Below are 26,512 nucleotides of genomic sequence, written 5' to 3'. Positions count from 1 at the left end.
TTTGATACTGTTTGAACTTCTCGTAGGGTGTAAATTGAAAACAGATAGGATTTGCAATTTGAGTTGTGGATGGATTGATTGATGTTTTTCGCCACACTCAACAATTTTTCAGTTATCTGGTGGCGCCCAGTTTTTATTGGTGGAAGAGAGAAGAACCCAGATGCAATGTACCTGGGAGGAGACCGCCGACCTTCCGAAAGTAAACTGGGAAACTTTCTCACTTACCGGCGCGAGCGGGATTAGAACCCGCGCCGACAGAAGTGAGACGCCGTGCGACATATCTGGAAATTTTGGATGCTCTCAAAATAACACCGCACACTGTCTCAGAGCGACTGCAATTCAAACCCTTAACGACGATGGTTTTGAACTCCGACATATGTTCATGAGTGGGCACCGGAATGAGACGTTCATACGCACTTATAACAGAGATTGCAGTGACCATCAAAAGCAATGCCCTAGTAATTCACTAGTAAAACTTGCAAGACCCTCTGCAACACTCACTCGTCCCCCTGGAAACCGTAGAAACCCCCAAGAGAATCCTACTTCCCTGGTCTCTGAACGCATGACACATCATGCACATGTCCCACGATTACCGTTCGTACCGACATCGAACATTGAAGTGAATGCCAGTTCCACTCAACAAAGTTCCAGCAATTTCCTATTCACAGGATTCATCTCTAACTCATCCTTTCAAAGCTGCACCTTTCAGTTCACAGGGAACCCGTTTGTGAGTCAAAAGTAAACAGTTCGTGGAAGCCGCCATTTCCGATTTTCAGTTGATGTTTTCATAAATTACTACGCCAATTTCGAAGCGTCATATAATGTAGTTCAAGAATAAATCTTTAATTGAACTCAAATCATATCATGTTTTATCATTCAAACTCAATGCTTTACATATTTAAATGATAAGGAATAAATATATTATCTTTTCGGTGGATGGAGGGATTCCACGAAAAAAAGACGGAAAACTTTGCATCATGCGCTACGCGGAACGATGCAGTTTTCCGTCTTTTTTGTTCGTGGATCCCTCCATCCACCGAAAAGATAATATATTCATTAAATCCATTTTCATATAGTTCAGATACAGGCCAGTTCATCTAATTGTATCACACCTTTCCAAATATAACAAGTATCAGGGTCTTATAAATGTAAGGTTTCAATCTAATATGGCATTTGGAGCAATTCTGTCAATGGCGGGAGGATGTTCTGCTATAATCAAATTCTATATACGCCAGTTTCAAGATAAGAACTCTTCTGTGTAGGAGGTACATTTAGTGGAAGTTTGTCCAAGTGAGACAGAGTGGACCTATACCATCACTGAGGAAGACGATAAACTGTATTAAAGCGGTCTCTTTAAATATGTAAATGTAGGAAATACAAAATACTATCAAAGAAATATTTTAAGTGGAAACATAAAAACAACGTCATATTTGTAAGTAATATCCTGGATATGATACCTACGACGAATGAAATAATGTGGTATAATAAGAATTCCATATATTCAATTACTCCCTGAATACTTATCACTTTCTTAGTTTGTGTATCAATCGAATTCGTGTGATAAAACTCCAAAGGAAAATAATTCGGACATATCTTGAAACAGGTGTATTGTTTAGTTTGTTTTTATTTATTTATTTATTTTACGCCCCGTTGAGAATTTTTCACTCATATTGAAACGTTACCAGCGGTAGGTAAAGTACCACAAATTTAGACCTTTCATGCTTAGCGCTCAGGGCCGTAGCAATGAGGGATATTTAGCGTGCCAACGCCTGCCACGACACAGGACCACCGTTTATAAGGTCATATTCGAAAAACCCGTGATTCTCACTTATAGATGCCGAGCGTTTGCGCGAGGGAGCAATCATTTACTTATTTTAACGTCTTAAGTTTGACGCGGCCTTGGCACGAGCGGGGCTCGAACTCAGGACCTCCCGGTTACGAAGCGAACGCTCTACCATTGAGCTACCGCGACCGGTTCCGGCGTATTTAGGCAAGCTACTGACAAATACGTTGATCTCGTTCGAAGTCAATATTTCGCAAAGTCTGTGGTCATTATTCACCATCTTATTAAATACAACTTCAAAGTCGATTGCTGTCTGACATGTTCCATATGAATTGTTATTCTGCTCTTTGGTATATTGATTTTGACTAACCTCCGTTTACCTGATCCATATAGAGGTATGAACGGTCAACAGGGGACACTTACTCCTCCAAGGCACCTGATCCCACCCTTGAAGTATCCAGGGTTCGCCTTACTCTTTAAAGTATGTACATGTATGAGGTTGACTGATCACTGTTCTATATCTTCAATTTTCTCACAATATTATAAACATATATTCGTAAAATGGGCCCCTGGTTCTTTTTGTATTTATTCAAATTATTTGTTCGCGATTCGCAGAGGATAAACATGTGGAATTCCATCCTAATTATTTCCCTTTAGTTTGGATGTACTGTGTTACCACGCAACAAAACAAATAGTTGTGAACCACCTGCACGTGTATTATTAATATTATAGATTATTTCCAAACACATGCTTAAATATCAAGATTTACGTATATATCACATAATCATTGGTTACGTATTCAATTACAGGACTCTTTCAAGTTATATGAACGACTTAATGTTACACAGTGAGTTCTGAAGTAAAGAAACAGCAATACTTTAAACTCATACACGTGAACAATAGATGTATTTTGTATGCAATTAGACATATTTTGCTAATGGTGAAGTGCACCATAAATGTTGAACACTCCCACCCCCCAACAAAAGCCCCGAAAACTAAACACATGGTCTGTTAGCCGCTTCACTTACCTGAGCACCGAACTGTTTGAAGAAATTAAACGTCAATCTAGGTTGTATGGCAAAGTTAATTGTATATCAATTTATCAATTCAAAAAATTTGTTGATTTTAATTCAAAATATATGATAAACTAGATGAAATCCCGCGCAAGCGCGGGAAATCACAATTAAAATAATATTCCATAGAGGAAGGATTCTTTTAATTCGTGTTTGATTTGTTGCGTACATGAATTGAATAAACGATATATTTGATTTCCGAAAAATATTGGTGTGTATGTTGTTAGATCCATTAGCTATGGTTACAAAAACAATATTCTATCCATCACACAAAGGCATCTTTTAACTGCATTGCTACCAAAGAGTGACAAACTTGAAACCAGTATTTAAAACAATCTGACAACCTATAACTTCGTTAAATACAGTATACAAAATTGTCTCTGGTTCTATTGCAGCTAGATTTAAAATACATTTAGACAAGATAATTTACCCAGATCACACAGGGGATGTTTACTTCTCCTAGGTACCTGATCCCACCTCTGGTGTGCCCAGGAGTTCGTGTTTGCCCAACTCTCTATTTTGTATTGCTTGTAGGAGTAATGAGATTGATCACTGTTCGTTATCTTCACCTTTCATCTAACAGATATCTTGGAGAAAACACAAGTTTAATATATGATATTATGCATTATACTGCTTATTCAACAAAAATGGAAAACGGATATAATCATACATGTATCTAGTGGTCAGTTATCTAAAAAAAAACTTACTTTGTTAAACACCACTCTGATTCCACGCACAAGTACTCTGTTACATGTAAACACCACTCTGATTCCACGCACAAGTACTCGGAAGTTGAAATACAAAATATGCTGGAGTTCCTCCTTGACAATATATTCGTGGTCTTTGGTGATCAGGTCTTCCAACAGTCTTGGAATTCCCATGGGCACGAATTGTGATCCTTTGTTAGATGGCCTGTTTCTATATTCATATGAAGCAGAATTTATTTTTAAAAAAACTCTACGTGAGAGGAAAAAAATCTCTTGCGGTGGCCTTCAATTCGATATTTCGACGACGTTTTGTCTATTAACAATAATAACTTTCATTCATATGTTGATTCGATATATCTCTGTGAGCTCGAAATAAAAGACACCACAGAGCTGTCCACTTCAGCTTCATACTTAGATATTTTATTGAAAGTAGACATTAACGGCAAACTGACAACTCAACTGTATGACAAACGGGATGATTTCAGCTTCTCCATCGTCAACATATTTATGTAGCAATATTACATTATCACCTGCATATGGTGTTTATATCTCTCAACTGATTCGATACGCAAGAGCTTGTTCTGCATACAGTCAGTTTTTAAATCGAGGCAAGCTACTGACAAACAAGTTGATGGTACACGGGTTTCAACAGTCTCTCGACTGAAGTCAGCATTTCGCAAATTCTATGGTCGTTATAACGATCTAGTTCGTCAATACAACCTATCTATCTGACGTCTTTCATACCGATTGTTATGCCGTTTTTGACAACGGATAACTCCGTTTACCTTATCAGGATATAGGACTTACGGTGTGTGTGACCGGTCGACAGGAGATGCTTACTCCTCCTAGGCACCTGATATCACCTCTGGTGTGTCCAGGGGTTCGTGTTTGCCCAACTATCTATTTTGTATTACTTATAGGAGTCATGAGATTGATCACTGCTCGTTATCTTCACCTTTCATGCTTCAGTTAAAGTGATTTCACCTTCTAAAAATCCTTACTCTTTATTAGAAAGTTTTGGGATACTAATTCATTCTCCAAGTCAAAATCAGCTTTATTTAAATTGCTTTTATATACATTTTCATAAAAATGTTTTGTCTCAATCAAAATTTGTGACTGATCATATAGTTTATCTCCATTATCCAACTCCAATTTAGGTATGATATTAACTTGTGAAGTTTCTCGATTCAAGTTTACAAAAAATAATTTGATGGATTTTCTCCTTCATCTATCAGAATTCGAAAAACATGTAGATTTTGCATTTGTGAACTTGTAATTTGTTTGAAGCATTTTATTCCTAGCGCGGACATATACACAATGGAAAACATGTTGCCTAACAACACAATCAAATCAAACCTGTTATTGTAAGATGACTAATGTAAAAGTATAAAATAAAACTGGAGCAAAATATAGAGATTTCGTATCCAGGTTTGGTAATGGGATAAACAATCACGAAATGATTTATAAACAGCATTGGACCACATTACAAAGGTAACCTCAACATGTACTCAACTTATGGACATGATGAATACAACAAGGTTCAATTAACACTGACCAGGGATGGGTTTCTCTCTAAAATCTGATATCGTTCATTTACTGTGGGCGTACTACGTAATTGTATCACTGATTTGATTTCAAGGTCGTGTTTGCGAAATGTCTTTCCCGATGTTCTGTTTTCTCTCGGATTTTGATTGATCCTTCTTCATCTGTTTTAGAAAGTGGTAGGGGTAACCTGAAGTAAAACTGAAAGTTGGTTTCTTAGTTTTGCTTTTACCCCATCTTCAAATTATTAATTTGTTGGGTTGGGATTGAAGTTTTCTCTGACTGTCTCAATAAAACATTCTCAATCTTCCTTTTCTTGAATCCTGTGTCTTTTACTATTATCCATTGCTCATACTTCACGCAATGGGTTTTATTCATAACTTCCCATTCACTACTACTATTAAATATTATATGTGATTGATTGATGGTATATTATTTAAAGTCCCTCTTGAGAATTTTTCACTCATATGGAGACGTCACCATTGCCGGTATCACACAATCAATCAATCAAATAAATGGTATGCTGGGTGACTCCCCACTACATAATATTTAACATTAGTAAACTCTCTAAAATGAATGAAAACTTACCTGATATTGTCCATTTACTGTGGGCGTACTATGTAATGGTATGACTGAATAATAACCGTGGACGTACTATGTAAGGGTATGACTGAATAATAACCGTGGGTGTACCATGTAATGGTATAACTGAATAATAACCGTGGGTGTACTATGTAATGGTTACTGAATAATAACCGTGGGTGTTTTATTTTCGTGGTCATGTTTGCAACTGTTATGTTTGGATTTCCTATTAAGGAATGTCACCCAGGTTGTGATCTCTGTCAAAATGGATGTCTTTATTTTGATTCAACCCATAGTGGGGTTTACCTTTCAAGCTCAGCAAGTAGAATATTGTTTTTTAAAAACTTCTATAAGAAAAGCTCCAGATTTCAACTTTTTGACGAATTTTGGAGTTCTAATTATTCCTATATAGACCTTTGTGTATAATAAAAGGCGACACTTTTGTTAAAGGCTTTGTCTGTTCGTCTGATAGTTCTGTTTCAAGTGTCATGAAACGGGGCTAGTGCTCGTTTACAGGGGTAATGTGTGCATCATTGAGAGATGTCTTTAAAGCTGTTGAGAAACATCGGTTTTTTTAAGAAGCCATAGTAAAATGAATAACTTTTCGGATTCCTTGCTCCCCACCCCCCTCGGAGCAACAACAAGGGTAATATAAGTTCAAACAGACTTCCAGTAAGACCGACACCAAAGGGATACAAAGAATCTATATTCTGAGAAAATTGATTTGATTGACCCTAAGCCATCGTTTGATATACACATATCGAAAACGAAGTGTTGGTGTATTGGAAAATTGCAAAGTAAAAACAGGATATATATTTATAAGGGCATTGCAAGGACGTCAGTACTATGACATGAAGATATTATCAGCTCGACATGACCAGCCGATTTATCAAGTCGGGCCAAACTTGACAACCCGTTTCGCAGGTCAGAGCCAAAGTGGAGTGTTGGTCAACAGACACTATAAACCCCAGTGTCTGTAAACCTCAGCCACCAGGATCCCTTCCACCGTCCATTTGGGTTGCAACCCACGGCAAACTACTTGTCCCTATATTATCGACTCTTACAACAGGCAAAGGGGCACCGAGGACCAATTTTTACACATCCGGGTCTACACGGGGGGGGGTGAGGGGGTGTTCTTCTGACATACATTGGTGGTATATTTTGCTTATATGTGGGACGATTTTCAGGAACTGTCTATAGACCAGAGTTTCAGATAAACCACATATACAATAAACATTTGCTTTACACCACAATGTCCAGTTCTCATAAGAGGACACCAATCTTTAGCTCTCTGGTCTGTTACAAAAGTCCACAGTTCTACAGCGATATCGAACAGATGTGTCCTGACACCCTCAGCAAAGGTGTCACTGTTTTAGCCAGTTGGGTCCTCCAACGTTGAGAATGACGTGACGGTTGAACATGGGGACGAATTGATTGAAAGACGTCGTCTATTACTTGGTTTAAACGATTTTGCTGTTTCGTCCCATACCCCTTCGGATTTATGGCTGAAATATTGCCAAAACGGCGTAAAACCTCAATCAATCAATCAGATTTATTTCTTTACGTTTTACAATTCGCCATTTTTCGTTACTTTCCGTAAATACATTTCCCGGGCTTCTTAGCCCATGCACGAGCGCTTTCGCGCTCAGCATATATACTAGCCCTGGTCAGTTTTCGGGCAGTGCGAAGTTCGTTACAAATTACAAAGGAAGTCCGTGTATTGCTGTGCCTTAGCCACTAATGTAATGTCAGACCCTGAGATACATATAAGTCGAGCTGAACAACATGAAGAAAACTTTGAAGTCAGGCCTAACGTTTCAGGCGGAGAATTCGACGCTTTAGACGCCGTATCTTTGTTCAATAAGATGTTAGAGACGGCTCTCGAAAAGTAAATATCAGCAATTCTGGGCGAAATTCAGGACAAGTTCAGATCGCCAAGTAATCCTGATTTCCGTGGAGAAGGAAACAAAATCCAATTCACTTTCAACCAGGACAGATTACGAGGGCTAGATAATCTATCGGGGAAAAAACTGTTTGAAGGGGATTTCAGTTCCACAATCGATCTGCTGAATTCTGAGAAAGAAGCCCTCCGTCACAGGAACAAACTTCTACGCATAGCAGATAAACATGGCTGGTACACTGTTAAGGAATATGTTGATTCCTATATTGCTGACAACAGCGAGGATGCCGCCAAGATTCGTTCAGCTATATCAAGAGCAGCCGCAGCAAAAAAGAGAAAGTCCCCATACGACAAGCCTCAATTCGCCAGATCATCCGGCACATTCGACGGTCTGTCTAACCAGCAGCTTTTTCTCGGCAATTCGAAATACGGCTTCCCACAGGAGTATCCTCCAAGAGCATTGTCATCTAGTTACAAGAAACCTAATCCGTCGTCCTCAGCGACCAAACTATGCCACTACTGCAGGCTCCCAGGCCATTTTGAAACGTTCTGTCCGTACACTGAACAGATGCAAGCCATCGGCTCCAACTCCCAAAGAAGTTCGCAATCCAATTTAGAACTGCTTGAACCCAACATGTCCGCCTCAACAGCAAGTCAGCAGTGAAGTTGAGTACTCTTATTTGAATCACGGAAATCGTAATTCTGAATTTTCTTCTACAACTGTCATAACAGTTAAAGATCGATTAAAACACTCTTTTTGGGAAAACGTAATTCAAGCTAGTTATTACATAGTCAATGTTATTAGATTTGGTTACAGAATAGAATTCGATTTTCTACCCGAAAAAATATTTTTGTCAGACAACAAATTGGCTCTTGATAACACAGAATTTGTTGAAAGGGCTATCCTTGATCTTTTGAAGAAAAACTTGGTCACAGAATGATTTCAGCCTTCTCATTGTGTAAATCCACTAACCGTGTCCATGCCATTGAATAAAAAGCCCAGACTGATTCTTGATCTTAGACATGTTAACAACTGTGTTATGAAAAGGAAATTCAAGTTTGAGGGCGTTTTAGAAGGTTTAGCTTTTGCGAAAAAGGATAACTTCATGATTATATTCGATTTGACAAGCGGTTATCACCATATCAATATTCACCCAGATCATTTTAAATACTTGGGCTTCTCTTGGAATTTCCATGGCACGGTGCGGCATTTCACTTTTAAAGTTTTGCCATTTGGGTTAATTTTCACCAAAGTAGTAAGACCTTTAGTTTTGCATTGGCGAGCTCAAGCATACAAAATCATCATGTATTTAGACGATGGCTGGGTTTGCGATTCCGAAATTAACTGCCATAAAATTTCAGTCAGTATTCAATCATATCTTACAAAAGCAGGATTTTTAGTCAATCAAGAAAAAAGTATTTGGCATCCAGTGAAAAGCTTAGAATGGCTTGGTTTCGAATGGAATCTCGAACTCGGTTTTTATAGGTATTCCCGAGTACAAACTTCAGAATTTGCGTGTTAAGATTAACACAATGAGAGATAAGAAACATGTAACAGCTAGAGAACTAGCTTCAGTGGTTGGCACCATAATTTCATTCAAGTTTGCATTTGGCCCGGTTTGTCAAATGACAACTAGAAATTTATCCACGTTGATTTTCAATGCTCTTTTTTGGGACGATCCAGTCCTCTTATCTTTCAAAGCTAACAGTGAGCTAAATTTCTGGCAGAAAAACATTCTCTGCGTCCCCCCCCCCCCTAGAGTAATCTCCCCATGGTTTCGTGCGCCAGAGAGGATTGTGTTCACCGATGCGAGCGATTTCGCAGGTAGCGGCATACTCTTAGATGGCGAGAACAAAGAATTATTTCATTTCATGTTAGAACCAGCAAATCTGGGGCACAGTTCAACATTTAGAGAACTAAAAACTGTAGACCTTTTGTTGAAAAGTTTTCGAACAAATTCGTTAAGTTATATTCAGACAACCAAAACGTAGTTAGAATTTCTCACGTAGGTAGTAGAATGTTCCATTACACAACATGGCGTTTTCTATTGTTTCTAACTGTTTAAGAAATAACATACAGTTATCTGTGGCCTGGGTCCCAAGTGAACAAAACATAGAAGCTGATTATTATAGCAAAATGTTCGATTTCGACGATTGGGATGTAAACTATAGAATTTTTGAGTTTTTCAATCAAATTTGGGGACCATATACTTGTGATGTTTTCGCTAGCAACACAAACAACAAAGTTAATCAGTTTTATTCTTTGTTTTGGAACCCCGGTTCTAGTGGGGTAAATGCTTTCGCTTTTGATTGGTCTCGGTATTTAAACTGGCTCGTGCCTCCAGTAAATTAGTCAACAAGGTTATAACTCATATCTTAAGCTTTAGAGGGCGAGGCACTTTAGCAGTTCCTAAATGGACGTCTGCTATTTTTTGGTCATCATTGATAGACCAGGAGGGGAATTCCAATCGGTTTATTACAGATTTTTGGGAGTACAAAAACCCCGCAAAATTTTTCACCCTCGGATCTGACAAAAATAGCATTTTTGCGACTGATAGATTTTGCAGTAATATACTAGTTCTGAGAATAGACTCAAATGAATAATACCGTAAGTTTGTGGTTATCGAAGGATGACTGCTATCCTTTCGATAGGGGATTGCCCTCCTACATATAATGACGCTTGAACTTTGGTTTTGATGGTCACGGAGGACTGCTCTCCTTCAAACATGTTTATACATATATAACTTGCGTAATGCAGACGGAAAAGGAGGACTGCTCTCCGGCATGTATATATTGTGTATATATATATATATATATATATATATATATATATATATATATATATATACATGTATATATATATATATATATATATATATATATATATATATATATATATAAAAGCACTGAAAAGGTCACGACACTGTTGGTTATTTAAAACTCAAATTTTCGACGCAACCCGCGTCTTTATCAAGAGACATATATTACATAAACAAATAACACACAAAAACAACAAGTATCGATAAACTACATTGGTGAGAAGAGTGATACACTATTGTACTGAGTGATAAAAATGGTGGTGGTTACGTTGTAAAGCGTGTTTACTGACTATGGTTTAGAGAGTTTGTACCATGGTCGGGTCGGGATGAAAATAAAATTATTCTTGAAAAATTACAGAAATCAGAAAAATTTAGAGGGAAAACTTACAAAACAATGTGATTATGGAATTTTGTAAGTTTTCCCTCTAAATTTTTCTGATTTCTGATATGGGCCAAGGTGACTCAGGTGAGCGATGTGGCCCATGGGCCTCTTGTTGTGTTTTATTACCAATTAGTCAAGAATTTTTTTATTTTCGGACGAGGGCACTGAGGGAGAAAATAAATGATCTGATTATGATGGTCCGAGGAGGTCGCGTTGTTATGTTGTCAGTGTTATTTAATTGACATTGACCTCCAATTCAGTGGTGGTTCATGTTTAGTCATGCCTTATTGGTTATTGGCAACCTTCACACTCTTCAGATGTTCCGTTCCTCTAAATATATTTTGTAATTGCGTCTGTATTAGGTTAAGGAAGTTTGATTTTGAGAACAGGAAACGTTTGTCCTCTCTGAGTTATTCCACCTTGGCGGCTTGAGTTGAGTTGGAATGGTTCACAGAACGATTTACTGATTTAAGTTTGATTTACATGCCCAATCTTAACAACGTGAAACTATTGAATTATGATAAGAAGCTGGAACACATTCAGAAGGTAATTATACAATGGTCTACATCACTAGACAAAATTTAGATCATAAGAAGTTTGTTTTTATTAAAATAATTATATACGCAATTATTTACCACTCCATCTAAACCTAGCATACATTGGATTACGGGACTTTCGAGATACGGATCCACTCTGACTTTTATCGCACGTTGAACGTAATTGTAGGGCATGTCACTTCCGGATTACGATAACAACTAAGTAAACAAACATGGAATATTTCAATTGCTATCAATTTCCTGCATTTAAATGCTATCTTTGAAAGAAAGGAATCACTACAACCATTTTATAGGAAAATGCAATTGATTAAATTATGCGAGTCGGCGTGGGAAATAAATCTAGGGAATATCTTGAGGATATCGGTAAAACTTCACGCCTTGCATCCAATGGTACGCGTCTAAATGCGCCTTTTCCCTTCCATCTAATTTACACCCAGGTACTAAGCACCAATAATGACTTGGATCGTCATCGTGGGACTGCGCATAACTCTTTACGGACCGTCTGTTAGCGGAACACCATATGTATTGATGTCAACTTTGCCCTACAATTGGTTATTATCACGTGACCGTGGTGTATAAACGTCAAATATAATCGGTCGTTCCGGCATATCCCGAAAGTTCCGTATTGGTATAACTCTAATAAATGGTATTTCGAGGATGGCCCATAAAGAAACATTTTACAATCATCAAATTGATGTATCTGATTTCAAATCAAACTTGTTGAAGTTGTTTACACAGTAACAGAACATTGTACTGCAATTATGTCGCGTTGGACAAAAATAATGTAAACAAACTTCAAAAGAAATAACAACACCTGGAAAGATTGCAGAACTTGTAAACAAGTCTAAGAAACTGCACGTAACATCCTGTTATATGTTTGGTTGTATATTGTTTAACGTCCCATTTGAGAGTATTACGGTAATATGGAGGTGTTGCTGGTGCTTGAATATTCTGTCAAACCATCTGTGTATGATACAATCATATCACAAAATAGAAACGTGAAGGTAACGAATAGTTATCAATTTAATCAATCTCATAAAGAAAAGAAAATAAAGAACAGGGCAAACACAGACCCCTGAACACACCAAGGGTGGTATCATGTGCCTAGGAGGAGTAAGCATCCCCTGTGGACCGATCACACCCGCCTTGAGCCCTATATCCCGATCAAGTAAACGGAGTAGTATCTTACAGACCCTTTTAAAAATAATGTTACGCCAATCTAACCTGCTGAATAAAAAAACGTAAATTTATTAGTTAATACAGTATTACCAGAGAATATCCATTTAATTTACATCCTTACGGGTTCTTTAATCCTTTTTGGGTAGATAGTTCCACCGACCAAAATGGCTATGTTTACGAGCTAATGAAGTACTTACATGAAAGGTGAAGATAAAGAACAGTGATCAATCTCATAACTCCTACAAGCAATACAAAATAGATAGTTGGGCAAACACGGACCCCTGGACACACCAGAGGTGGGATCAGGTGCCTACGAGAAGTAAGCATCCCCTGTCGACCGGTCACACCCGCCGTGAGCCTTATATCCTGATCAGACAAACGGAGTTATCCGTAGTCAAAATCAGTGTGCCAAGAACGACTTAACAATCGGTATGAAACACGTCGGACAGCATTTGACCCAATGGTAGGTTGTATTGATGAACTATATCGCTATAACGACCATAGAATTTGCGAAATGCTGACTTCAATCGAGACTGTTGAAACCCCTGTACCATCAACTTGTTTGTCAGTAGCTTACCTCGATTTAAAAACTGACTATACGCAGAACAAGCTCTTGCATATCGAATCAGTTGAGATATATAAACACCATATGCAGGTGATAATAGAATATTGCTACATAAATATGGGAAGGTGACGATGGAGAAGCTGAAATCATCCCGTTTGTCATACAGTTGAGTTGTATTATCCCCTCACAATTCCAACTAGGATATACTGAAAATATGGAGATAACGAAGTTATCAATCTCATAATTCCTAAAAGCAGTACAAAATAAAGTGTTGGGCAAACACGAACCTCTGGATATACCAAAGGAATTCAAAATTAAGAGTTGGGTAAACACGAACCACAGGTGGGATCGGGTACCTAGAAGAAGTAAGCATCCCATGTCGATGAAACTTCGTCAATATATCTAAATATCGAGTTGAAGGCCACAGCAAGAGATTTTTATCCTCTTATGTAGAAGCTTTTGAATAAATTCTGCCTCATAAGAATATAAAACACAGACAACAAAGGAGCACAATTCGTGTCCATGGGAATTCCAACGGACCGTTGGAAAAAGACATACGAAATTATTTTAAATGAGGAACTTTAGCATCTTTTTATTATCAACTTTAGAGTACTTGTACATAGAACCAGAATGGTATTTTGCAAATTATTTTTTTGAATGACTGATCACCAGATATGAATTTCTCCTTGTTCCATTTTGTTCAAGAAGCAACTGTCTATGATGCCAAAAAGACTAGTCTTTAATTTATCATGAAGACTAGTTGTGTTTAGTGTTGGAAAGTCATGAAAGGCGAAGATAACGAACAGTGATCAATCTCATAACTCCTAAAAGCAATACAAAATAGAGAGTTCGGCAAACACGAACCTCTGGATATACCAGAGGTGGGATCAGGTGCCTAGGAGGAGTAAGCATCCCCTGTCGACCGGTCACACCCGCCATGAGCCCTATATCTTGATCAGTTAAACGGAGTTATCCGTAGTCAAAATCAGTGTGCCAAGAACGGCCTAATAATCGGTATGAAACAAGTTGGACAGCATTTGGTCCCACGATAGGTTGTATTGGCAAGTAGGATCATTATAACGACTATAATGCTGACTTCCAACGAGACTGTTGAAACCCCTGTAAGATTAACCTATTTGTCCGTAGCTTTCCTGGCTTTAAATAATTATAATATACAGAACAAAACCTTATATTGTATTATGTAAGAATCTTAATTTGTTGATAATTTTTCTAAAAAAAAATTCACAGAAAACAAATCCAAGTCATTTTTGTTTTTTATCCCGCATCTTCAATATGTATGACATTATAATGTGTAGCGTACATTCATAATACATGTGATACATAACATCAACTTCAAAATACAACATAGATGGCACAGGTATAATCATCAATCTCACTCAAGAAGTTACCATTGATATCAAGAAAAACAAATTATCGCATCCGAAAAGTTCAAGATTACATTTACAACTGAGGCATTATGAAACATCAATCTCACTCAATAAGTTACCATTGATATCAAGAAAAACAAATTATCGCATCCGAAAAGTTCAAGATTACATTTACAACTGAGGCATTATGAAATATGAAAAATAACAACAATTACGTAGACGAAATGAGGATAGTTTTAAATTGGAGATGACAAAACTAAGAAACAAAAATCAAAGTCATATTCAAAGACGGAAACCTAATAGTTAAACACCAAGTCTTGTTCGTTCATTAATATCATCCCTGTACATCTTTACATTATAGCCTTCATTCACAATCACAGAAGAATCGACAACAAATTTGATTACAAGAGAATTGACAAATCAACGAATATTCTGAAGGAGATGACAAATCTTATATACACTGAACTTCATAGAATATGTCGTAAATAAAAGACTTCGGATTTTAGGTGAGGAATTGTTTTTATCATAAATCTACAATTTTTCAAATCAGCTATGTTTTTCATTACGACTACATGTATTAAACCCTTAAACATGTATATTTGTGTATGCAATAAAAAATTTCAGTACTTCACCCATAAAAAAGGAAGTTCCGCTATACGCTGAAGTTAAATGCTAGCTATTTCAGCTATGCTCACATAGATGCAACAGAGGGAGAGGGCTAAAATAGGCTGTGTCTGCTGCCCAATCCCATTCATGTATTTGTTAATAAAATGTTTAAATTAATAGATGCACTATCGGTATTGCAATAACTGGAGGGAGGTAAGAAACGAACTATAATCAAAAAATAAATAAATAATGAATGTGTATAATTCACGTTTTATGAATTAGATCTATTTTGCACACCATTTTCAATGCAATTTGTGACATGTGAAAAAAGTGTTCACCTATATCCTGTTAATGTTGCTGTATGTGCCAAAGCCTTCCGGCGCAGTTCCGCTATACTGGTTCCCCGCCACGCATCCTCCACTTCCTGCATCCCACAGTTCATTTGCTGATGAGAAATTGGCGGGGAGTTTGAATTTGCCGAGAGAGGAGAAGCACAGCTGACTGAGGGAACACCAAAACAAGTACTGTGTAGAGAAGCACCGTTATTTGGCATTGAAATGTTGCTTGCAATTGTGGAACAAGCTTCCTGGAGACCCGTAAAAGGAACTTGGGACCCGAAAGACTGACCCAAATGTGTTTGTCGAGGCAAGGATGATGTTAGGGCAAGATGATTCCCGTTCATAGTGGATGTCATGCTTGGAATTGACGACCATCGAGAATCTGTCGGACGAAACGTGCAGAAAGCGTCATTCATCGTTCCGAATGGGGACATCCCTGGATTTGGCAACAGTGCGCCTGGTGTTCGGAAAACATTGGTGGTCTTCTTCCTTTTCTTCCATTTTGCTCGACGATTTTGAAACCATACCTTTAAAAAGAAAAAGTTTGAAATTTCATTTTTTCCCTGCAACAGTTTAATAAGATTCATTTAAATTGTTCAGTGCATATCTATATTTGATTCCATTTTCATCCTGTATATGCATGTAGAGAAGGGTTTCTCGTGGATGGTTTTTTTATTTGATCATCTGAAAATGAACTATTTACGAATGTGTGGAAATTGATTTTATCTATAACCCCTCTTCCTAATCTTCGTTTTAATATTTCCAATGTTTTACTTTCGATATCTGTACCAATTAAAATAATAGGATGTGAACAATGTGCGTATGAATCTTGATAAATATAGTACGTCTCTTTTAACGGCTGGGAATATTAGGACAGAAATGAAACTAATAGATATATAGATAGATATAATAGAGAAATAAATTTCATTTTTGAAAATACTTTTTTTGACGAACCGCTATCGCTCTTCATAAAGTATGCTGGTGTAAAGCGCCGCAGTTCATTCCCTGATGTATTTTCAAAATTGAAATTCAATTCTTAAATATACCGAACGTTTTGGTAGGAAATAGATATAAAGAAATAGAAGCTCGCTTTGAAAATATTCTTCTATCCAATGTAGAGAAATAAAGAAATGTCAAGTCTGAGTGATTCAATATGAAATTAAATATCGTATTTATTAACGTTGACAATTCGACTAATGAAAATGAAACCCAAATGGATTTAAAGTGATTAGGAACAAATGCTAACTAATTGTTGTATTTCTACGTAAAACACACCAATTTAATATTTGCATAAGATATACTGATCAGAAAGGAATCGCATAGTGCAATTTTATGTTGATTTTAAGACATGCGACATCATCAATGATTGATATATTGATAACACGTAAATGATGTAAACGCTGGATTAATAATCAATCACAAACACTGATGATTCTTGTTTTCATATTAATAGACAAAGGGTACTTTCCAAGTTCGCCATAAATAAAATAATTTTGGAGTGTTTTGATTTAAAGTAGAAACACACAATTGTTTTATTGAAAACACAAAAATGACTTAAACGCTGAGTTATCAATGTAACGACACCCAAGCTTATTATATAGTCCCCCCCTCAGGCACCAAATGCCTGACAACGCCTCCCCATGGACACAATTAAGCCTCTAAAAAGTGCCCACTCTAACTGCAGAACTTGGGCCAGTTGTTGTGTTTGGTTGATGCGCCTATCCAGTTTCTCCCATGCATGTTCGCTAGGGTTTAAATCTGGTGATTTAAATGACCATGGAACCGTGGAAGAAACTGGTGGGGGTGGGGCCTGTGGTATTTAATTACTTGCTGAAGTTGAGTAGGGTTATGGTTAGGTTTTTTTTGGGGGGGGGATGGGGCCTGTGGGATTTAATTACTGGATTTGTGTCTTTGCAGAACATCTCATGTTAAACGAGCAGTATCCTGAGTATGTGGTCTGGCATTGTCATGTTGGAATACTAAAAGATGCTGCGTGATTGGAGCCTCATGTGGCAGTAGGCCTATATTAATATGTTGTCGAGTCCTGTATGTGAACGAATATTGTCCTGCCTGTATAGGGTATTGCTGACCACATCATAGCACTATCCCCTCCAAACCGGTCAGCCTCCTGGATGCAAGTTTGTGCAAAACGTTCATTTATGTGTGTATACACTCTGGGTCGTCCATCAGGATCCGGGATTCATGACTGAAATAAACCAGAGACTTTTTGAATCTGAGACCATTGACGTCGGTTCCAGTGATGTTGCGGAGCCAGGAGCTGAACGATTCTCCAAACAGGTATGTGCGTTATAATCCCAGCATGCAGTGGTCGACTGTGAACGGTCTGATCTGATATTCTGCGAATCCCAGGAAAGGTAAATGCTGTAGATGTCGCTGCTGTCAATGGTTGATGATGACGCAATCGGATGACGCGATCCTGTTATGCATGATCTACCTGTTCTATGACGATCATTTTGTGAACCATGCTGTTGAAATCTGCTCCAAATGTGAGATATGGTGCTTTATGAAAGATTGAAATATCTTGCAACTGCTGATTGTGATCAACACACCGGCTTTCAGTCGTCCTATTTGAGAGACGACTGGTACCTGAATCACGTGCGTAAAAAATCTACATCAATTGAGAGTAACAGAGACTGATTTGGGGGATTTTATGAAAATACGTTTTATTGTCCTCAAATTCTACAGAATACCCAGTAAACAATAGCGTTGTATCTCTCCTAGGCACCTGATCCCACTTCTGGTATATCCAGAGGTCCGTGTTTGAAACTCTTAATTTAGTATTGCTTATAGGAGTTATGAGATTGATCACTGATCGTTACCTCCACCTTTCATGTGACAAGGAATAATCAGTAATCGGGCCATTCATTCTAGACCAGAAACAAATGTATGAAAAAAATTATTTGAAAAGATTCAGCGAAAAAGTACTACTATACGTTTCTATTTTTGATCAGTATATTGTTTCATTTCAAAGACGGATAGACCGTCTGTTCTGGTGATGCGCCGTTCATATCGTAGAATGGAGGCTGGTTGTGGTTTATGGGGTTTTGATTCATTCGGCATAAAAAAATCAAAATATTAAAAATGCTTTTCGCGAAAAATGAAACCTTAATTTAGCATGATGAGAGATACAAGAGAAGGTTTTTTTTTATGTAGGTCTAGGTCGTAATCATTTAAGTTTTTTAAAAAATAGAATGATCGAGATTCCCTGTATATTACAGGGTAACCTACTTGGTTTTGAAATATAAAAGCTTTGACTAACGCCTCGGCTTTTATATTTCAAACAACATTTCTCGGCCTCGGAGTTTATCCTACAATATACACGAAAACAAGAACTTTCTTTCTATTCTACTACGGCCCAGAAATACTACTTTATTTCAGTTATAATGACAAAAGTTTCTATTTATTGATAATAATGACGGAACGTCATTGCGACTTCTGTTTACAAATTAATGATAGTTACAATCTTACTCATTTAAATTACTGATACTTCTTTCTTGATAAAAGTACTGAACTTTCAATATGACAAAGAAGTTTTAAAATTGCAAAATATGAAGAAAAATAATGAATATCATGATATTATTTGTATAAAAATGATGGAAGCATGGGCCAAATTTTTGCATAATGCTACCGAAGATGGAAATATATATGCATTTGTTAAATTAGAAATACCTAGGAATGAGCAAATATCGGGAAACATGCCGGATTTCCGGCCTCGGTTTTCGCGCGGAATCGGGACTTACAAGCTCAGTCCGAATACGCAAAGACCGTGGGCGATCGTATTTCTTTATAATTAAACAATAACCTTTAGTCATAAACTGCGTTCAAAAGAGAAAACTTTCCAGATCTATATTACTATTCTATCGCATGAACTGATCAAAGAGTAGTTACATTCAAAACTATTGTAAAATGTAACGCCTGAGGATTTTTAAATGAAAACGCTTACGTTCGAATTTCAACTTGGTGTGTTGTTTATTTTATCTTACATATATATATATATATATATATATATATATATATATATATATTTATATATCTCCAAAATTGAAATAGAGTCTCAGTAATCGGATACTAATATTAAAAAAATATGAAAAGAAAACACAGAAATCCTCCGTAACGCTTTAGCGCTTTCATTACATCTTCAGAAGCTTTACAAAAATCTTGTAAAGCTTCTGAAGATGTAAAGAAAGCGCTAAAGCTTTGCGGAGGATTTCTGTGTTTTCTTTTCATATTTTCTTTTATATATGTATATGTGTATATATATATATATATATATATATATATATATATATGATCTAGAGAGAGAGAATCACTATATACGGATACCCACTTCCGCCCCTACCTGAGTGTTAAAAAATTTGGTTCCGCAGGTCGCGAGTTCAACCCCGGGTAAGGTGGCAGATATAGTGAATTTCTCTCGTGTTTTAGAGCTTTTTGTGGAGTGAGAGAAAGAGAGAGATGGATGTTTCTGGTTGTTTTTAAAATTGTTTGTCATGAAGAAATGATCTAAAATGCTTATCATAATGCATATTGATAACTTTCTAAGCTCCGACGTCAAGTAAGTAAACTAATTTCATTCAAAATGATATAATTTTCTAAACCAATACAACCAAAATTCAAGAGGAGGACAAGACAAGACCAAATCATAATTTGAAAGAACACAAAAGTGCGACATGCCAATTCATTTATGAGACGCTGTCGATATTAAACCTGTGAAATTGAAATTTTTTTTTTTTTTAGATTTACAAAAGCTGTTCATGGTGACTAGTATCTACAAGTATTACAATGTTTTTGTTTTCCATCATCATTATTATTATTATTATTATTATCTTTATTGTACATTTATATATCGCCTTATCTAATCAACACAACCACCCTAAAGCGCTTTACGTGTAATACAAAATGAAACAAAGAACAATAAATGCATAGAAAAGGACATAAGACAATACTAAACTGAGGTTAACGTGCATGGCCATCCTCTGTATTTTTAGATCTGTTAGGTCGATAAAATCACCGTCTATGCAACTTAGAGTCGCTGTGAATTTTCTTATTTATTTATTTATTTTTTGTGATGAATGTTCTTTTTTATTATTTTTCAATAAACTTTTCTCTGAAATATCGAAGTCTCCTACGAGTAATTCATTGGTTGTAACTATGTCACGTGCAATTCTGACGTAATGTACATATATCCCTTATGATTCCACGTTAAATAATTGTGTAACGATGAAATGAATGAGCTATGATTTCTATCCACTGGAACCAGAATGTTAGGTTACTGGGCAAAACTATTATCAAAGAGAGATGACAAACTGTCAAAGGTTTTATATAACTTTATGTATAAGAAACACATTTTAAACGAATTTAATTCAAAATGGCTATTATGTATAAAACATACTTCAGATTCATCAGGATACAGCAGTATTTTCATGTCCCAGAACCCGATTAATAAAAAGTGGTTAAATGAAAGTGTGAAACTTAGATTGTTTGACCAATTTCAGCAAACCTCAAAGGGAGTAAACTATAGAATATTTAAAGAAAACTTTGGCTTTGAAAATTATTTAAATCAATCAACTACCTTTTTGTCGATTTAGAACTTGTAACCATAAATCAGTGATAGAAACTGGTAGATGGCAAAATGTTGAAAGAAATGCAATTTTTGTGACAAAAATGACAAAAGGAGATGAGTTTCATTATATTTTAGTTTGTACACATTTACATTTGAACAGAAATCGTTTTATTAATTTGGAAAACAGAACAAATGTTGATATTATTAAATATAAAAATGTGTTCCTATCTAAAAATATCACTTTGAAAAAATTATGTAACTTTATCAATTATGTCAACATTTTCATTACTTAACTTCCATGCGCTAGTCCTTCAGAATATGTACATTGCATCACGTACATGTTTTTTATGTACGATATATCCATAGGTGTATATATGTGTGTGTACATGTATGTATATGTATGCATGTATGTGTTTTGTTTTTTCTTCTTCATTTTCTCTTTTGTTATACTCTGGATACTGAATTTGTGCATTGTATACTGTAGTATTTGTATTTCTCTATACCTCTGTGCATTGGTTTACGAGAATAAATCGTCATCATTTAGCCTTGAAGTATGTGTTGATTTTAATGGAGACGAAACTGCTTCTGAAGCTTTCGATCGGTAATAAGGTTAAGTACAATGATAATAATACATAAAGTTTTCTAAATATTCAAATAATGTTCAAGTTTTCCAAAAGCTGTGTTACTATTCTTTGCAAGTGTAATGCCTTCGTCTGTAAACGCTGCGCATGATGCAGCAGTCATGAAATTTCAATATGAAGTTCTCTATGACGATTATGTACAGGTTTTCAACACATTATATGATGATAATAATAATGTTATTTTTAGATTATTATTTTCCTTTTTTTTTTCAAGCACAGCTTTAAAATAATAGATAGAACAAAATTCCTTCATTAAACGAACATTTTTCTCCCCGAGTTTTTAAACCGCGTTTACTTTTTTATTATTGAAAAAACGTATTCTTATTATCTATATATATGTAAAGTATTTTAAATTCTTACATGGTATACATTCCTCTCCATAGAGAGCACCTATGATTTTTCACCCTCCCGATATTTTTGTAACACACCCACTCGTGCATACATAAAACTTGAATTTGCTTATATATTGCACTCTCCAGTTTAAAGCGAAAAACAGTGGTTCGTATCTTAAAGTTTACGTCACCCTATAAAATCGCCGCCAGAACGTGTATTCTCGCGAGATGAGCGTGCGCTGAAATGACATGCCAGGCCGGTTTGCCAATATCCAAACACACGCAAGCACGGTCGCCATTAGAAAATGCTAATTGTTCTATTTGCACATCTTTGACAGGGCTGAAATACCGTTGTGTCATGAAATTCCTTTGACAATTTAGTGGAGTTAATAAAACAATTACAAATGTGTCAGGCATAGATAGGCTTCAGTAGGAGATATAATCTGTATGTTAATTGAAATGTTCCAATAGCGTGAGAGGAAGATGCATCAAAATCGCATGGTTGATGAATCTTATTGTATTACAAATATAAGCTGTATATATATATATATATATATATATATATATATATATAGAATTGAACACAGATTAAAGTATTTTAATACATACAAAATTAAATCATCGATTTTTATTCCCTGTAAATTAAGCGTTACTTCTTTTTTTTTCCCCACAAATATATGTAGATACATACATGTATACTGCAATAGCTCTTTTGATGTTGCGTTTTTAATTTTATTCATGAATATTAAGAAATGTGATAGATAGAAATCGTACGTGTGAATGTATTTTTTCAGACTAACGGAGTGCCATTTCTAGACTAACTGTATATTAACTACAATATTTGTCTCTCTTATACAAAGCTTTATTTTCAACCTACAATGCAGTTAAAATGCGATGGCATTGAATGCAGTTGAATATGTTTACATTTCACAGGTTTTATTTATATTAAGCAATTAATTGAAGAATAAGAAGGTGTGTAAATCGGCAATGATCAAAGGAGATATTAATAGGATTTGTGTACATGGGAATATCAATACGCGGAGGTCATCCGTCGCGCATTTAAAAGTTTGAATCAATTTCGTCTTTGGTTTGACCCATTGCCAGGTCATTTTATTTAAACAACATTTAAATGTACATATGAGTTTCAGAATGGAAACGGTCTCTTTTTTCTGTAATGACACTCAAAGAGGACAATAGATTTTGTGTATCAGGTAAAAAACGCATCAATATGCTGGTCACTTCAAAGTAAAATCTGCCTTTGATGTTCTTTACCATTTACTTAATTAATGTTTAATGATTTATAATATCGAAATTACAAGCTTTTGAGGTCTACCAATTCAACATGTATTGAAAGCGAGGTTCAGAATTGTTTTAAACTTATATGAGACATATAGTAGACTATTTCTTAGAGATTTGTAAAGTATACATTTCAATTTCATACCCAGAGACTTCAGAAAAATAATATCGCGAACACATCGAGAAGATGTCGTCATTTCAAGCCAACATTGAATTTATTGTTTGAGAATTGATTCCTACAAACGATTAGTAGAAACAGTTAGAATGACACGGACTGCACACCTGGCGTGTGGCAGTTCCGTGTCAGGAGTGCTCACTTCGCCAACGTGTGACAAACTTTAGTCACATCCTGTAACTTGCCGGAAAAGAGAATTGTTGTCCCCCCAAAAGACCTGCGAATAATATTGTAGATATACGTTATCACTACATGCTCCTGTGAATTTATGAGAAGCCGGTCTATAGAAATTACTGAGGTTTCATCGTCCGTGTACCAAAACATAACACACAGTCGTAAAGGTAATTCAAATCAGAACATATAGCGAGCACGTCATTTAGCAGGAAGATAAAAAGCAATAGGGGGCGATATCTGAACAGCGGGGTAGATCTCGGACCTCTCTCGTTACCTAGATTATTCCTTTTATGTACCTTAATTAACATATCATGATCTTAATGAGTATATCATTTTCAATCCGAACAGATCCGTGAGATATTTTACAAATAAGTCCTACATCCATCCGTGTGATGTTGATGCGAAAAGAAATTTCACGAAGCAATGTCTCTTTTATATAGTATAGCTTTTGATGTGAATTATCTTTAGTGATAATTAACTTTTGTACAATGGTTGATAATATCTACATTATTATTATTGTATAAATATTTACATGTAATATAATTGTGTATTTAATGAGCTGCATTGTCTAAAGTTAGGACACCTATATAACTTTATACAAATTCACAAACTGTGTTGTACTTAATTGAGAAAAAATGAGAATGAATTACATTCTTTACAGTAAATCGCATTCGTTTTACTTATAACACAAATTTAGTTGTCATTTTCATCAATTTGGAAAACTGTTTGTAACAAATCTCGTTAGTGTTTGCATCCAATCTGGGGTATTTTTCCCCTAACATCCTTACCAAATAAATCGGAAGGTTAGTTTAAACAATATTTATTCGTAAATAATTCGATAATGTTTACAAACAATGTCTTATACATGAAATAGATTGAGAAACAAGCCAAAAGGCTTTTTTAAATCTCGCTCTAAAAATCGGAAGGTTAATACCTAATAAGATTTTAACATTTGAAATACATGTGAACTATTCACTGCGTATGAATACACTAGAACTCTTCTAAATGTAGGTAAACCACCGCACAAAAAAAATGTAAGAAATGTCTCTCAGGGGTTTTATCATTATATGCATCACATAGGCTAACGCGCTCCATCTAATATGCCGGTGTACATGTAAAGAAACTTGCGGTATATCATATCCCATACTTAAAAAACCTTAAATGAACTATAAACTAAATTATATCCATTATTAGAAATGCATGTACATTACCTAATCGCACTCCCATAATGCTCTATCATATATTTTATACATGGCATCTTAAACATTTTGAACCAAACCTATGGATATTTTTGGGATTATTTTGTGTACGGAACAATTTTTTTTTTTTAAATTCAACCTACTGTATAATCATATTCAATTTTGCAAAATCGCATCAAGTTAGTCTAGGGACGATATGGACAACATGTATACTGACCTGCACACGAGACTCCGTGAGGCCAATCCTGAGCGCCAATTCCTCCCTCATGAAAATATCTGGGTAATGCGTTTTGGCAAAACTTCTCTCCAGTTCATTCAGCTGGGCTGGTGTAAACCTGGTCCGGTGCCGCTTCTGCTTGGACGGCTTGTCCGGGTCTCCCATTCTGTCCTCTCCTCCACTGTCGGAATCTCGAGACGGACTTTGGGGTCGAATCGAACGTGCGTTACCCGTGACATTCCCCAACTCGTTCTTGACCACCGAACCTAAAAATCAGAGTCGTATAGAAACTCTAGTTTTATCAGTTAAGATTGTTTGAAGATGTTGTACGTGAACAAAGTCATTTAGGACTTTTATATCCCTGTAAATTTGGTCAGTATTGCTGTTTCTAATAGTCCAATTAATCATATTAATCACGGGCATTTAATTAGATGTAGTTCATTCCATAAAAAATCATATCAACATAATTAAATATTTAAATGGACGTAAAGGTCGATACAAAATATATATTCAATTTACTTACGTTAAATTTCAGATGCTACCACGAATTAAATGAATTTTGAATTTCAACCATAAACCGCAAACAACCACGCGTTTTGAAATATATCCACCAATCTTAATTTCTACTTTAAATATAAAGGGCGGGATTTCTCTTTATTATATTAGTGTAGATTTAAAGATAAATGATTTATTTAAACACAGAAATTAGAAATAAAAACAGTCCCATGCGGCTTTATTACAGAAGGGGATTAGAAGCTATTGTCAAATAAGGTGTCGTTCGCTGCTAATCATATTTAGTTCATTATTTCCAATGGAGCCAAAATTGAAATGCACGGATTCCATTACGAACAGATGAATTAAATAAGACTGAGACCAACCAGGGCTTCCAACCTTAATTTGTTTTTCATATAAATGTAGAACTCCGTAGTATAGACGTGTCCTTACCTTGGGTAGCGCCTCCGAAATTCGCAGCTATGGGCATCAACGCTGTTGCGCCTAAATCCATTTTTGTTCGTAATTGTAGAAGAATCAGATATGAAAATTATTTTTAAAACCTTCCATTTATTTTTATATCAATTGTTGGCGTAATTTTTGATAAGCATCTGCAAATGAAATTTCATTGGACGAAATTCGATCCGCCATTTGCCAAAGACATGCGATTGCAATTGAACCTCCCACAATCGGCTACAGCGGATTCCGATGGCTGACCGTGTTTGTGAGAAATGCCAATAACATACGAATACATGAATATTAAGTGTTATTGATCACGGCAAAAGGAAAAGAAAGCAAATGTGGAGGTGAAGCATTTTGACAGCAATAATAATAGAAGTTTGTTTTCCTTTACGGACAGTCAATGAGAATCGGGTATCAAACAAATGGTAGATATATACATAGCGAATGTGGGAATTTCTGATCAATGGCTTTGAATAATATTTGCCTCTCTCTGCAATTAAATAGGACAAATTTACCAAT

General features: G+C 36.0%; 1 protein-coding gene and 1 pseudogene across 1 annotated transcript; one reads left to right on the top strand and one right to left on the bottom strand.

Annotated features, from left to right (window-relative positions):
• Positions 1 to 7,432: 7,432 nt before the first annotated feature.
• On the top strand, positions 7,433 to 8,304 carry LOC125651241 (uncharacterized; annotated as a pseudogene).
• Positions 8,305 to 14,356: 6,052 nt separating this feature from the next.
• On the bottom strand, positions 14,357 to 26,045 carry LOC125651242 (homeobox protein orthopedia-like). Its single transcript, XM_048879822.2, has 3 exons — positions 25,985 to 26,045; positions 25,040 to 25,305; positions 14,357 to 15,948 (listed from the first exon to the last, which is right to left on the bottom strand). The coding sequence occupies exons 1-3, from the start codon at positions 26,043 to 26,045 to the stop codon at positions 15,418 to 15,420; spliced, it is 858 nt and encodes a 285-aa protein (XP_048735779.1). The 3' UTR covers positions 14,357 to 15,417.
• Positions 26,046 to 26,512: the final 467 nt, after the last annotated feature.

This window comes from Ostrea edulis, chromosome 5 (genome assembly GCF_947568905.1).
Source record: "Ostrea edulis chromosome 5, xbOstEdul1.1, whole genome shotgun sequence".
NCBI lineage: Eukaryota > Metazoa > Mollusca > Bivalvia > Ostreida > Ostreidae > Ostrea > Ostrea edulis.
The sequence above is the reverse complement of the archived record's forward strand: the minus strand, read 5'-3'. Positions and strand labels throughout refer to the sequence as shown.

Bases quoted from the DNA above. Each gene is read 5' to 3' on its own strand.
- LOC125651242 (XM_048879822.2), bottom strand. From the start codon at position 26,045: ATGGATTTAGGCGCAACAGCGTTGATGCCCATAGCTGCGAATTTCGGA. The intron at 25,306-25,984 runs GTAAGGACACGT...TCTGATTTTTAG, and splicing joins TTTCGGAGGCGCTACCCAAG to GTTCGGTGGTCAAGAACGAG. The intron at 15,949-25,039 runs GTCAGTATACAT...TTCTTTTTAAAG, and splicing joins TCACGGAGTCTCGTGTGCAG to GTATGGTTTCAAAATCGTCG.